This window comes from Drosophila ananassae, chromosome 2R, assembly GCF_017639315.1.
Source record: "Drosophila ananassae strain 14024-0371.13 chromosome 2R, ASM1763931v2, whole genome shotgun sequence".
In the NCBI taxonomy this organism is placed as follows: Eukaryota; Metazoa; Arthropoda; class Insecta; order Diptera; family Drosophilidae; genus Drosophila; species Drosophila ananassae.
Genome location: NC_057928.1, coordinates 19565086 through 19579594, shown reverse-complemented (window position 1 = coordinate 19579594; position 14509 = coordinate 19565086). Strand labels below are relative to the sequence as shown.

Below are 14509 nucleotides of genomic sequence, written 5' to 3'. Positions count from 1 at the left end.
ATAAAAATAGATGATTCTAACAAAAACATTTCCCAACGCAGCTGTAAACGTTAATAAAAAAAGTCAAGAAAAAAGATAAGCGATGCTGTAGATTAAATCCTCTGGGTATTTAAAGAGCCCTGAACGGATTCAAGGTTTCAGTGCGTCAAGTGAAGTGAAGATTTAACCGAAAATGTGGACTAAAATTATTGTAATACTGGTAAAGAATTGAAGCATATTTTCAAGGAAAAATAATTCAACAAAAGTCAATAGGTTGTGATTCATTGTTTGGCCGCATTGCCGGCTCCAGAGCAGGATGATGCGGGATCATGGAGTGCCGATGAAGCTTGTAAAGGACTAACCACAACGACACACATAGAAAACCAAAACGATTCCACCTGCAAAACGTAAGATTGTTTAAATAAAATATAGAACCAAAGAACAAAAAATAATAGGAAATTTTTTCAGATTTATTCTTTGCTATGTCACTAATTCATCTACCCAAGCTGTGACTATAAATTGTAAAAGCGGAATGTACTTCGACTCAACATTAAAAATTTGCTCCACAAATAAGCCAGAAAATTGCACATAACATTCTAGACTTTTAAAAAGAAAATATTAAATTATACCCAAATGTGTACCATATATATTTTAGACTGATGCCAAAACTGGCAATAGGATTTCTCCTATTTACAATTTACATTTTAACTAAATAAATAATTGTAATATGTCCAACTAAACACATTTAAAATAAAAAATATTTAAGAATTTATGCAGTGTTTTTTTATTTTATAAACATCAACAGTTTGAAGGTCTTTCCGATTGGCAGGACTCCGTTTCCGAATTGTAATATTGTCCGGTATTGCAGTAGTAAAGCCATCCTAGATAGTCCTGCCCCAGCTTGTAGCAGTACACGTACCTATAAATTAATTATAGGTACCTATTAGTTAATGATTCCTTTTTTTAATTAAGTAGTTTCTTACTCTTTGCAAGTTGTATCAGTTTCAACTCGATAGTATCCTTTTTTTCGCAGATTTGAGCAATATTCTTCGGGGTCCGTTTCATTCGAGGCTGTAGTGGCGGTACTTGATGAGCTAGTAGTGTTTGGACTGGGTTCAGTGCTACTTTGGGTAGAAGAATCAGTTGAAGATTCTGTTGGGGAAGAATCAGTGGAAGAATCTGGCAATACAGTTGGAAGAGTAGTTGTTGTAATGGTAGTAGATTCTGCTTCTCAATTTGAAATCCATTAAAAATAATCAAAATATTAAAATTTTACAAACCTGTTGTGGTGGTAGAAGATTCTGTTGAAGAATCTGTGGTAGTAGATTCTGTCGAAGAATCTGTTGTAGTAGAATCTGTTGAAGAATCTGGGGTAGTAGATTCTGTCGAAGAATCTGGGGTGGTAGATTCTGTCGAAGAATCTGTTGTAGTAGAATCTGTTGAAGAATCCGTGGTGGTAGATTGTGTTGAAGAATCTGTTGTAGTAGAACCTGTTGAAGAGTCTGTGGTAGTAGAATCTGTCGAAGAATCTGTTATAGTAGAATCTGTTGAAGATTCTGTGGTAGTAGAATCTGTTGAAGACTCTGTAGTAGTAGAGTCTGATGTGGAAGAATCCGTGGTAGTAGGCTCTGTTGTGGAAGAATCAGTGGAATCTTCTATAGTTGTCGTTGTTGGAGGTAAAGTTGAAGAATCTGTCGATTTAAGAACAACAATAACCCATTTAATATTTAAAGGATCTTGCCACTCCCAAATAAATTCGCAAATACAAAAATTAGACCGGAAGTTATAAAACTGCGACCCAAATAAGTTTAAAAGTAATTTCTCAAACCTGTGACTAACTCTGTTGTTAAGGTGGTTGATTCTTTTCGCATAACATAAAATAAAGCGAGAATATTCGAATTCGGAATATGTATTATTTGGGTGTCATATTTACGAACCTGTTGTTAAATCGGTCGTGGTAGTTGAATCATCTGGGACACAAGCGGGCTGTGAGAAGATTAGGTGATTTCAAATAAAACTAGGCTGTACTGATGTCTATACCTGAACTGAATCCATTAGGGCACAGAATCCCTCCAGGACGCAATAATACCCATCTCGACAATTTTGAACAGCGCTTTCATCCACACTGCCCTGATTGAAACACATTCCGTAGGCAGTCTCGTTGATACAAGCATATTGTCCATAGGTGGAGTCGCAGTTGGAACAAACGGAGTCCCCCAGTGCTACGCCGGAGCTCCATAGAAGCACCAATACCTAAAATATTAGGATTAATATACATTATTTTTTGGTTTTGACTTAGCTTACTTTCAAAATTGTGATGGACTGCATGGTTCGGTGTCTTTAAGGAACGACTAACTTGTGATGGCTGGCATATGCCTAGTGCCAATTCTCTTTATAGATGGCTTAGCCGGTCCACACCCTGCGTTGGCGTCCGTCTAACGGCCATAAAGATAAACCACCAAGTCATTACTGAAAGCTCCAAAAAGGTTTACGATGTCATAGAACTAAATTCGACACCTCCGAAAAAAAAAGAGTACAAAATGTGATTTTGGCCATCGTGTCACATCATTCGCAGCAGAACAATAGAACTATAAAGATGTACAGGTTCATAGCTTCCGCCTTAGTAAGTCTCTGAAGGATTCACTGACGAAAAGTATTTATTACCATCCTTGTTACCCAAATTAGGTCCTTCTTCTGACCTTGTACATCGGCCGGATTCAGGCATCCTGCGATGTCTGCCAGTCAAATGGAGCTGCTTGCATCAACCAGACCGCTTATCATTTGTGTTTCGGAAGAACCCAACCCGACACCAATCAGACCTTCATCTGCACGGATGGATTGGTGTGTACGGATCAGCCCGTGATATGCTTCCAACGCAGCGAAACTCCGGCTAGTTGCGGCGACACCGACAGCTGTGGCCAATGTGGTCCCAACTATACATTCGCCTGCACCTCCCGCACCACCTTCGCCTTCTGCTTTGGGGCCCTCACGCCCACCAATGTCACCGGAAGCTGTCCCACCGGATACTTTTGTGACGCCTCCACGAAGGAAATTTGCGTCACCAAAACCACTGATGATTCGATAGTATGCCATTTAGATTAAAATTTAATCATATTTTTAAATGTGCAAGTATGTAATCCGGAAATGTCATTTTCTGGAAACAAAGATTTTCAAATGTGCAAATATATAATATTTGGAAGAGCCAAAGATCCATGGCCTTTTCTTGGTCTTTGAAGGGGACCCCACAGAAATTTTGAGAAAAAATTTTACAAATATTTTGTTTTCCAGATTTTGACGCAGAATTATGGAGAATCAATCTACAAATCGTTTAAGCTATTCCGCTCAAGAATCGGATGATTATTTCGAATGATATAGACTTTGTAGAGCCATATTGTGGAACCGTGTGTTTTTATTGATTTATGAAGGGGACCCTCCAGAAAATTTGATTAAAAATATAAAAAAAATTTTGTTTCCAGATTTTGATGCAGTTTGATTGGGGATCGATCTACAAATCGTTTAACGTATTCCGCTGAAGGATCGAATGAGAATTGGCAAAGATATAGCCTTCGCTGTGTGCCACATAGTGGCTCCATGCACTTTTCTTGATTTTCGAAGGGGACCCTCCAGAAAATTTGATGAAAAATCTAAAAAATATTTTGTTTCCAGATTTTGATGCAGTTTGATTGGGGATCGATCTAAAAATAGTTTAAGGTATTCCGTTAAAGGATCGGATGAGAATTGGCAAAGATATAGCTTTCGCTAGGGGCCATATAGTGCCTCCATGCACTTTTCTTGATTTTCGAAGGGGATCCTCCAGAAAATTTGATGAAAAATCTAAAAAATATTTTGTTTCCAGATTTTGATGCAGTTTGATTGGGGATCGATCTACAAATCGTTTAAGGTATTCCGTTAAAGGATCGGATGAGAATTGGCAAATATATAGCCTTTTGCTGGGGGCCATTTAGTGGCTCCATGCGATTTTCTTGATTTCTGAAGGGGACCCTCCAGAAAATTTGATGAAAAATATAAAAAAAATTTTGTTCCCAGATTTTGATGCAGATTGGTGGGAAATCGCTCTACAAATCGATTAAGGTATTCCGCGCAAGAATCGGATGAGAATTGACAAAGATATAGCCTTCGCTGGGGGCCACATAGTGGCCCCATGCACTTTTCTGGATTTTCGAAGGGGACCCTCCAGAAATTTTAATGAAAAATCGAAAAAATATTTTGTTCCCAGATTTAGATGCAGATTGATGGGTAATCGATCTACAAATCGATTAAGGTATTCCGCGCAAGAATCGGATGAGAATTGACAAAGATATAGCCTTCGCTGGGGGCCATATAGTAACTCCATGCAATTTTCTTGATTTTCGAAAGGGACCCTCCAGAAAATTTGATGAAAAATCTAAAAAATATTTTGTTTCCAGATTTTGATGCAGATTCATGGAGAATCGATCAACGAATCATTCAAGGTATTCCGCTCAAAAATCGGATTATTATAGCCAAAGATATTGCCTTCGCAGGGGGCCATATAGTGGATCCATGCACTTTTCTTGATTTTCGAAGGGGACCCTCCAGAAAATTTATTGATATATCAAAAAATATGTTGTTCCCAGATTTTGATGCAGATTCATGGGGAATCGATCTACAAATCGTTTAAGGTATTCCGCTCAAGAATCGGAAGATTATTGGCAAAGATGTAGCTCTCGCTGGGGGCCATATAGTGACTCCATGCGTTTTTCTAGATTTCTGAAGGGGACCCTCCAGAAAATTTGATGAAAAATATAAAAAATATTTTGTTTACAGATTTTGATGCAGTTTGATTGGGGATCGATCTACAAATCGTTTAAGGTATTCCGTTAAAGGATCGGATGAGAATTGGCAAAGATATAGCCTTCGCTGAGGGCCATATAGTAACTCCATGCAATTTTCTTGATTTTCGAAAGGGACCCTCCAGAAAATTTGATGAAAAATCTAAAAAATATTTTGTTTCCAGATTTTGATGCAGATTCATGGGGAATCGATCTACAAAACGTTTAAGGTATTCCGCTTAATGATCGGATGAGAATTGGCAAAGATATAGCAGTCGCTGGGGGCCATATAGTGGCTCCATGCACTTTTCTTGATTTTCGAAGGGGACCCTCCAGGAAATTTAATGAAAAATCTAAAAAATATTTTGTTTCCAGATTTTGATGCAGTTTGATTGGGGATCGATCTACAAATCGTTTAACGTATTCCGCTGAAGGATCGAATGAGAATTGGCAAAGATATAGCCTTCGCTGTGTGCCACATAGTGGCTCCATGCACTTTTCTTGATTTTTGAAGTGGACCCCACAGAAATTTAGAGAAAAGATCTAAAAAATATTTTGTTCCCAGATTTTGATGCAGAATTATGGAGAATCGATCTACAAATCGATTAAGGTATTCCGCTCAAGCATCGGATGATTATTGCCAAAGGTATAGCCCTCACAGCCCATATAGTGGCTCCATGCACTTTTTTTTATTTTTAAAGGGACTGGGAGCCCTGGGACCCGTTTTCGAGATTCTTAATGAAATAAAATACAATAGAGGGTAAAAAAAATGCAATGTATGTAATATATAAATAAAATCATAATATTATTAATATTATAATATTAATATTAATACTTTTAATCCTTAATCCTAAAGCTTCGTAATATATCTACAAATAAAGTTACCTTTGATGGCAGAATGATGTCTCTACTTTTAACATTTGACCAAACCATCCTACAAAACAATTAAAGGATGTTATGAACAATTACTGTTATAAATCTAGCGGCTCGTCGTCCTTCGCCATTTGATTATCTGCTTCTAGCCAGGTGCGCGCCAATCGTAGGGGTGGTAGTCGGAATCGCCACTCATCGCAACAGTACTTATAAGTCTCCTCTCCTAGTTTCAGAAGCTCCACCGCAAATTCCTGCTCATCTTCCTTCCAAGATCTATCTTCAGATCCTCCAAATAATTCTATACGCAACAAAGCCGCCATCGTGGGCCCCAGATACTTCTTTATGCCCATATACAGCTGTGGTTTTGACAAAGAGTTTGCTGCTGATTTGTTGTTGGTTGGTAATTTGGGTGATTCCGATTGCGCAATCGGAAGCTTTAGTAAAGAATTTTCCTTTTTAATCTTTTCATAATCGGATTTTAATTGGTTGTACTGTAACAGAATCTGATCCCTAGTGGGTTCCTCATCTAAAGTTTGAGTTTCTGCCTCTATTCGCGCTGGATTTTCTTGAACATCTTGTAAAGTTTGAGTTTCTGCCTCAACTCGCGTCAATTTCTCGAGATCATCTGGTAAAGTCTGAGTTGATGCCTCTGTTCCAGGAAGCTCCTTGGGAGATTCAATACTCTCATGCGAGTGCAAAGTATTTGGATCCCATTCCATCTCCTCGTTTGGCCCGAGAATAATTTCGTCGCATTGCAATAGATTTTCTTCTTGCTCAGCTGATTCCTTTACAGTTTTGATAGCTTTTTCATTATCATGCGGTTTCAGGTACTGGGTTTTAAGTGACTTCCATGCATTGCTAGAATTCTGTTTTTGTACTTTTAGTTCCATGATTTTCCCGTTTATCATTACATGATTGTTGCCTGCTTCTTCCTTTGATTTCGGAAGATCAGGTTGTGGAATGGATTCCTCCTGCTTATGAAGTTCGTCCTAAAATATATAACAAAAATTATGTATTTTTTCCATAAAATCTTTCAAAGACTAACCTCTTCTAAATGGATTTCTAAACTTTCCGGCTCTTCTGCCAGTTTGGTTTTTTTTGTCACTTTATGGCAGTGCACTCCTTGCTTATCTGGTAAGTTTCGTTTAATAACTTTAATCTCATACTTCTTGATAAGCTACAATAAAAAAAAAATCAGTTGGTACGATAAATCAAAAAGGACCAGTTTTTCAACCTTTGGCGCTTGTGGCTGATCATCCTGCTGCCTTCCTTCACAGTTTGAAAGTGCCGCTTCACATCTGCTCCTGTCTGACGCTTCTTGATTTCCAGCAGCGGGATCTCTTTGGCCGATTATTCGGCTCCATAATTCGGGGTCACAGTCGCTTTCATCATTAAACCCCAGAGGGCAGTCGAAATCCTTAGGAGCAATTAGATGAGGTTGCGTTGGAATCTCCAGTTTGACAAGCACTGCATCGCCGTTCTCATCCAGATTGTCCAAGTCGATGGCAAAATTGCTGTTTATCCGGATGAGCGTAGGAGTAACAAAAGGTAACAATCGATCCATTTTATAGTTCATAAAGCATTCAATGCGAAAATGACGAGCGCAAACTGTCTTGCAATCCAATTTTTTATTCGGAACATTCAAAATATCCTCCTTGCCACAATTCCTCAGCCAGGCGCCAACTCGCTTGGAGTCACGGAGCGGTAGTTTAAAGAAATGCATCTTCGGGTTGCGTTTCGAGTTAACAGAGCAATCGCGGAAAATGCATCGCGTTCCCCCCATTGCCGAAATTAATTGTAAAATAATATCAACACCTTAAGATTGTTTATAATTTTCAATCAGTGTTGCAAAAGGTAAATATATTAGCGTTGGTAAAATATGCGGACTGGTATATTTTTATATTCCGAGGCGGCCACATTGTGAATGGGACTTCCCGCCTTCGTCGTTCTGGGGTCTTACAATTTTCTAATAAAAATGTTAGTAAACTTACTTAGTGAGAACCAGTGGCGGCTCTAGCCTCGTTCGAAAGGGGCGCTCGGGGCGAAAGACGCTTTTGCCGCCCACCAATTTTCTACAATTTTTTGCACCAATTGCACCAATTTTGCAGCCCCTTAGTCTTGGCGCTCGGGGCGACTTCCCCTTTCTCCCCCCCCCCCCCCCCCCCCCCCCCCTGAAATTAAGAAGTCCCTGAAATTCACTAATTTTATTCCCACAATTACCCATTCCTAGGAAAAATTTCCTATAATATGAAACGCTTTTATAACTTTGGGACATGTTGGGACAACCTTCTTAACTTAGTATGCTTTGAATTATACTTCATGCTTTGATAATCTCAAAGGTCTGGATTCCAATTCAGTCTCATTTTTTAAGTCGCCCTCATAGGATTCGTACTTTTCGAATGATTTCAACGTTTATATAAAAAAAGTCGTATATAAATTTTAAGAAAACATTTTCATCAACAAATAAGTGTATATAAAAAAAAAAACAAACTGGCAAGTGACATTTTTTCTAAATTATTTCTTCTAAATTTAAATATTAACGAAAATTTATTGCAGCCCTTGGAGTCGGCAATTTTTGAATTTTCAATTGTGCCCGCTCACTTTTCGCGGTGACCAACACTGATTTGCCCGGAAGTGTGGTCCCTGGCGCGTAGAAAGATCTGGAATCGTCTAGAAGCTTCGGTGTATGTATGTGTGTGGCCTGTACGCTGCTGTATAAAACCAGGGGTTGTGCCGCCGACGGTGTTGAGTCTTGAAAAAATTTTCGTTGAATCCGCCACTCTTGCGGCTGAAGTTGTGCAGAAGCAAAGGCAATTGTTAAACAAAGTGAAAATTTATACATTTTTATCTTTCTGTGAATAGAAAAAAAACACAAGGTGAGTAAAAAGAGTGCGTTTATTATTTTATTTCTTCGGCGTATATTTTTATTCATAAAAGTTGCAAAGAAAGAAAAAGTGCATCGTGCAATTTCGCGTCTAGAACATTCTTGACCCAAATCGAGGAACTCATATAACAGTTATGCATATATTCCTTCAAAGCCTTAAGAAACTAAATTTGTGTTATAAAACTTTAAATAAATGATAAATTTTTTTGTAACTAATTTTTTTTGCCGGTAAACGTGACTCGCACACATGCACAAAAAAATGCCGGCAACCCCAGCGTCTTCGAAACTTCTAGAACTTTTATTTTTTTTATTTGAGATCATAAATTGGAAATGATGAATAATAGGCGTAATTCCTAAGAAGTCAAGCTTTTTATTTCAGAACACGAGTTTTTTGTGCAATTTCGATTTTCATTTTTTTTTCTTTGTGACTTACACATACACGCATAAAACTTGCACATGCTGCACACATACTGGCGCAATTGGGGTTGATATTCAATGAACCTTCTGAAAAGTTTTCCTAAAACAGTTATCCTAAAACAGCATTGATGGTTTCTAAGGTGATGGATATTTTTTGTTATTCCTTAATAGAATTCTCGAAAATTCCAAATTCTCAAATGTACGGTTATGTACGAATTTTCAATGTGCATGCTTCCAATACATATATACATACTTCCTTACACACATGCGTACACATACAGACAAGCAGATTTTACGAAAACTTTCGGTCACCATGATGGAAGTTCGAGAAGTTTCCCGTTAGGACATGATTAACCATCTTCAAAAAAAAAAGTTTTCAACAATCTGGCAACCTTTTGGCATTTATTTTTTTTTTGTTTTTAAAAGAAGGCATGCACTTTTGCAACTATTTAAATAAAAAAATAGAACAAAGAATATAGAACAATACAAAGGCAGATGTTTAAAATCCATCTGCTTCTTACTTTCAAACAATTTGACTAATCCTTATACCCACCCCTAATCCCTTAATCTTTGCAGATGCCAGAAGAAGCAGAAACTTTCGCATTCCAGGCTGAGATTGCTCAGCTGATGTCCCTGATCATCAACACATTCTATTCGAACAAGGAGATTTTCCTGCGTGAGTTGATCTCGAACGCATCTGATGCTCTCGACAAGATCCGCTACGAGTCGCTGACCGATCCCAGCAAGCTGGACTCTGGCAAGGAGCTGTACATCAAGCTCATCCCCAACAAGACCGCTGGTACTCTGACCATCATTGATACCGGTATCGGCATGACCAAGTCCGATCTGGTCAACAACTTGGGAACCATTGCCAAGTCTGGCACCAAGGCATTCATGGAGGCACTGCAGGCCGGCGCTGACATTTCCATGATTGGTCAGTTCGGTGTGGGTTTCTACTCCGCCTACCTGGTCGCTGACAAGGTGACTGTCACCTCCAAGAACAACGATGACGAGCAGTACATCTGGGAGTCGTCTGCCGGTGGTTCCTTCACCGTCAGGGCCGATAACTCTGAGCCTCTGGGCCGCGGTACCAAGATTGTTCTGTTCATCAAGGAGGATCAGACCGATTACCTTGAGGAGAGCAAGATCAAGGAGATTGTTAACAAGCACTCCCAGTTCATTGGCTACCCCATCAAGCTGCTCGTCGAGAAGGAGCGCGAGAAGGAGGTCAGCGATGACGAGGCTGAGGATGAGAAGAAGGAGGACGAGAAGAAGGAGATGGACACTGATGAGCCCAAGATCGAGGATGTTGGCGAGGATGAGGATGCCGATAAGAAGGACAAGGACGCCAAGAAGAAGAAGACCATCAAGGAGAAGTACACCGAGGATGAGGAGCTGAACAAGACCAAGCCCATCTGGACTCGCAATCCCGATGATATCTCCCAGGAGGAGTACGGCGAGTTCTACAAGTCCCTCACCAACGACTGGGAGGACCATTTGGCCGTCAAGCACTTCTCCGTGGAGGGTCAGCTGGAGTTCCGTGCTCTGCTCTTCATTCCCCGTCGCACTCCCTTCGATCTCTTTGAGAACCAGAAGAAGCGCAACAACATCAAGCTGTACGTGCGCCGTGTCTTCATCATGGACAACTGCGAGGACCTCATCCCCGAGTACTTGAACTTCATTAAGGGTGTGGTCGACTCTGAGGATCTGCCTCTGAACATCTCCCGTGAGATGCTCCAGCAGAACAAGGTGCTGAAGGTGATCCGTAAGAACCTCGTGAAGAAGACCATGGAGCTGATTGAGGAGCTCACCGAGGACAAGGAGAACTACAAGAAGTTCTACGACCAGTTCAGCAAGAACCTGAAACTGGGTGTCCATGAGGACAGCAACAACCGCGCCAAGCTGGCCGACTTCTTGCGCTTCCACACCTCCGCCTCTGGCGATGATTTCTGCTCCCTGTCCGACTACGTGTCTCGCATGAAGGAGAACCAGAAGCACGTCTACTTCATCACTGGCGAGTCCAAGGACCAGGTCAGCAACTCTGCTTTCGTGGAGCGTGTCAAGGCCCGTGGCTTCGAGGTCGTCTACATGACCGAGCCCATTGATGAGTACGTCATCCAGCACCTGAAGGAATACAAGGGCAAGCAGCTCGTTTCCGTCACCAAGGAGGGTCTGGAGCTGCCAGAAGATGAGACCGAGAAGAAGAAGCGCGAGGAGGATAAGGCCAAGTTCGAGAGCCTGTGCAAGCTGATGAAGTCCATTCTGGACAACAAGGTCGAGAAGGTCGTTGTGTCGAACCGTCTGGTGGACTCGCCATGCTGCATTGTCACCTCGCAGTTCGGTTGGTCCGCCAACATGGAGCGCATCATGAAGGCCCAGGCTCTTCGTGACACCGCCACCATGGGCTACATGGCCGGCAAGAAGCAGCTTGAGATCAACCCCGATCACCCGATCGTGGAGACTTTGCGCCAGAAGGCCGATGCCGACAAGAACGACAAGGCTGTCAAGGATCTGGTCATCCTTCTGTTCGAGACCTCTCTGCTCTCGTCTGGATTCTCGCTGGACAGCCCCCAGGTGCATGCCAGCCGCATCTACCGCATGATCAAGTTGGGCTTGGGCATCGACGAGGATGAGCCAATGACCACCGAGGACAACCAGAGCGCCGGTGATGCTCCGTCCCTGGTTGAGGACACCGAGGATGCTTCCCACATGGAGGAGGTCGATTAAGCGCCTCATCTCTCAAACATACACCTACACTACTAAACTACTTCATCCTAAACACACTCTCAGATACATTATTTACTTGCGTTTCGACCATTTGTGACTTTAGTTGACAACAGAGTTAAATTTTGTATTTTCATTAACATTTTGGCCGCGTTATAAGCGGCGCACATACGCTTACTCATCAAACATAAAAAAAAACAAAAAAGAAAACAAACATAGAGCAACTCGTTAGGTTCCCCAAACAAAAAACATTCAAATGCAGTTGTCGTTTTAAGAATTTCTAATTTAGAATCCAAGTAACTTATGTAAAGATACACTAAAGACTATATACGCTCTAGTTGATAGCTATATAAAGAAGAAATGTATAATTAAGGTTGGATGACTCGATCGATGATAAAAACCAAAACCAAATAAACAAGCAAATGTGTTTAAAATCAATTTTTATTCTCTTATTCGGATTCTTTGCGTAGAAGCTGTTCTGCTGCTTCTGTTGTGATTGCTCCTTTCGTAATGAGTATTATCTTGTTGCGGGATCGAGAACCTTTGTCCAAGGAGACGTCGCTCTTTCGCAGTCCCAGAACTTTCGATAGAAATTTGACCAGTTCCGCATTGGCTTCTCCTTCGCTGGGCGGAGCGGCTATCTGAACGCCCACTCCCTCGGTGCTAATGCCGGTGATTCCATTTTGTTTGGCCCCGGGCTTGGCCAGAATCTGTATGCATATATTCCCACTCTTGTCCACGCTGATGGGATTGAGTTCCTTGGGCGCCGGCGTGGATTTTGTACTGGAACTTTCGGCGGCTGCTTTCGCCTTTCCTTTGTTTTTGGACATTATTCGGGAGTTGACCGAAGTAAACACGCGGCGCATTAACTTGTATGTATTTGTATTATTTACAATTTTAAATTTGTTTAATTTTTATTGAATTTATTGAAGAAATTTAGCGGTGGACGCGTCATCAGCTGTTTACCAGGTCTGCCGAAAATTAGTGATGTGAGTTAAGGGTATCGTGAGCGGGCACGAGAACCATACACTTGCAAGAAGCATTTAAATATTTTTAAACACTTTACTATCATAAATAAATTTAGATTGGTCCCCTTTGCAATAAGCCTCTTAAAAACTTTGCCATTCCCTCTTATTTAAAAACAAATAATTAGTTTAGGTAAAAAAATTATTATATATTATATTCATCATTGTTATGTACTCATTAGTTTCTTCTCTACTCGTCTTTGCATTAGAAAACAACGCTTAAACACTTTGCACTATTATTAAACTGCATCGAAAAGCATATTAATAATGCCTATTATTATCGCCTGTAAATCGTTGACCCTGCCACATCCAGCACGATCGTTCAGACATTTTTTTTTGAGTGTAGGACAATAATAGAGGAATGCACATAACGATTAGTTTCAGTATCAGCTGGCTGCACAGCACTTAAAATTAATGCAAAATGCGTAAAATGGACTTAAATTTTGTATGTTTTTGTGTGTGTGTGTGTTCTCGTTAGAAATACATATTGCAAAATGAATTGGAAAGCCAAGTTGTTTGAAGTCATCCTTAGCGGACGTTGCACATGTTGCCGGGTTCTTTAGGATCTATAGAGTTCAATTCAGCTACGACAGGTGTTGTTGTTGGGAAGGCTACAAAAGTTGCTCATGAAAAGGTGTCGTCTCCACTTGATGTTGTTGTGGTTGGTTGTGCGAAGTTTTTACGCTGCGCGTATCGACTGAATAATCTGGAAGATAGCAGAACCGCAGACCACGAAGATGAATAGCGCCAAGAGCCAGGGTCCGACGGGGTACTGTCCTTCTTTCGTTTTCTGTTAAGAAAAAAAATAAGGATTAGATTAAATCAGAGTAAAAATAAGGAAAATTCTTTAATGCCTTAGTCTTAATGGGAATTTAGTTTCTTACTTTAATGAATTTACTTATGACTACGTAAAAAAGATAGTTGTAATCCTAAGATCCCTAAATAATAACATTAAGACCCTCAAACGGATGTGCGCTTCGAGGCGTTGCCTTTAGGCCTAGTAGCCAATAGTGTCTCGATTTCTGTTTTCTTTCCTCAAATAAGTATGCTTGGCTTAGCTTTCACTTTAGCTTGACTTCCGACTTTGGAAATTGCATCGGAGATTAGTGAAATTGTCGATGGCAACACCTAATCATATTTCCAGAAGAGGCGATAACGTTCTCGTACAGACAGCCCCACACTCACACACATGCAACAATAAAATCAATGACGGCGTGGCACTTTTTGCGGAGGACCCGTGCCGACCCGGTTTGTTGTTATTTTTGCGAATGAGTCTTTGGGCCCCAAAGACTGGGTAGCTGTATAGATGGGGGCAACGATTTACTTACAGAGGATTTGGGGACATTGCCACGCATTGTCACATATTTGCTGGCCTTCTCGTTGGCGACGCGCATTCTCTGAGGTGGAGCCATCTTTTTTGTTTTTGTGAAGCACAAGTCGCACTGAAAAAGGACCAGAAATGATTAGTGTGATTGCCAATTGTGTGGTGCCCCGTCGGGATAGTTTAATTTCAGCAAAACACTCTTTGCGGACGCCTTACCTTTCAGACACTTCGAAACTCGAAAACCAAATAACAAATACTTCGAATCTCGAAAGGAAAGAAGGCGACACGTATACAGTAGAGGGTAGAGGTGGAGATATATCGCTCATCGATAGGCACATCGATATTTAACAGTTCTCGTTTTGGGGGTAGTTGATTTAAATTTTAAACACCGCGCCCCTGCGTTTAAAATTGAAAAAGCATACCAAATCGAGAATGAGAAGCAAAACAGCATAAATTATTTTCTATATTTAAT

At 40.7% G+C, this 14509-nt stretch overlaps 7 protein-coding genes across 10 annotated transcripts; 3 read left to right on the top strand and 4 right to left on the bottom strand.

Annotated features, from left to right (window-relative positions):
• Positions 1-67: 67 nt before the first annotated feature.
• Positions 68-751, top strand: LOC6492995. The gene is made up of 3 exons (XM_001956778.4): positions 68-199; positions 253-386; positions 448-751. Exons 1-3 carry the CDS (start codon positions 173-175, stop codon positions 569-571), a joined length of 285 nt encoding a protein of 94 aa, XP_001956814.1. The 5' UTR covers positions 68-172; the 3' UTR covers positions 572-751.
• A 4-nt stretch (positions 752-755) lies between these two features.
• On the bottom strand, positions 756-2510 carry LOC6507018 (integumentary mucin A.1). Of its 4 annotated transcripts, none has more exons than XM_032453908.2 (7): positions 2284-2510; positions 2020-2232; positions 1917-1965; positions 1808-1840; positions 1260-1670; positions 963-1203; positions 756-898 (listed from the first exon to the last, which is right to left on the bottom strand). In XM_032453908.2, exons 1-7 carry the CDS (start codon positions 2305-2307, stop codon positions 778-780), a joined length of 1092 nt encoding a protein of 363 aa, XP_032309799.1. In that variant the 5' UTR covers positions 2308-2510; the 3' UTR covers positions 756-777. The 4 variants fall into 4 exon arrangements, with proteins under 4 accessions (XP_032309799.1, XP_032309801.1, XP_044570336.1 ...); XM_032453910.2 differs by having other exon boundaries at positions 963-1158; XM_044714401.1 differs by having other exon boundaries at positions 963-1131.
• A 2-nt stretch (positions 2511-2512) lies between these two features.
• LOC6492996 lies at positions 2513-3188 on the top strand. The gene is made up of 2 exons (XM_001956780.3): positions 2513-2602; positions 2665-3188. The coding sequence occupies exons 1-2, from the start codon at positions 2576-2578 to the stop codon at positions 3079-3081; spliced, it is 444 nt and encodes a 147-aa protein (XP_001956816.1). The 5' UTR covers positions 2513-2575; the 3' UTR covers positions 3082-3188.
• A 2372-nt stretch (positions 3189-5560) lies between these two features.
• Positions 5561-7533, bottom strand: LOC6493881. The gene is made up of 3 exons (XM_001967815.4): positions 6898-7533; positions 6709-6840; positions 5561-6652 (listed from the first exon to the last, which is right to left on the bottom strand). The coding sequence occupies exons 1-3, from the start codon at positions 7444-7446 to the stop codon at positions 5762-5764; spliced, it is 1572 nt and encodes a 523-aa protein (XP_001967851.1). The 5' UTR covers positions 7447-7533; the 3' UTR covers positions 5561-5761.
• A 745-nt stretch (positions 7534-8278) lies between these two features.
• Positions 8279-12126, top strand: LOC6502831 (heat shock protein 83). The gene is made up of 2 exons (XM_032454902.2): positions 8279-8539; positions 9541-12126. Exon 2 carries the CDS (start codon positions 9541-9543, stop codon positions 11689-11691), a length of 2151 nt encoding a protein of 716 aa, XP_032310793.1. The 5' UTR covers positions 8279-8539; the 3' UTR covers positions 11692-12126.
• LOC6507016 (UPF0235 protein C15orf40 homolog) lies at positions 12112-12554 on the bottom strand. Its single transcript, XM_001956782.4, has one exon. The coding sequence runs from the start codon at positions 12552-12554 to the stop codon at positions 12138-12140; it is 417 nt and encodes a 138-aa protein (XP_001956818.2). The 3' UTR covers positions 12112-12137.
• Positions 12555-13260: 706 nt separating this feature from the next.
• On the bottom strand, positions 13261-14461 carry LOC6507015 (stress-associated endoplasmic reticulum protein 2). The gene is made up of 3 exons (XM_001956783.4): positions 14254-14461; positions 14042-14155; positions 13261-13503 (listed from the first exon to the last, which is right to left on the bottom strand). Exons 2-3 carry the CDS (start codon positions 14123-14125, stop codon positions 13393-13395), a joined length of 195 nt encoding a protein of 64 aa, XP_001956819.1. The 5' UTR covers positions 14126-14155; positions 14254-14461; the 3' UTR covers positions 13261-13392.
• Between the last annotated feature and the right edge of the window lie 48 nt (positions 14462-14509).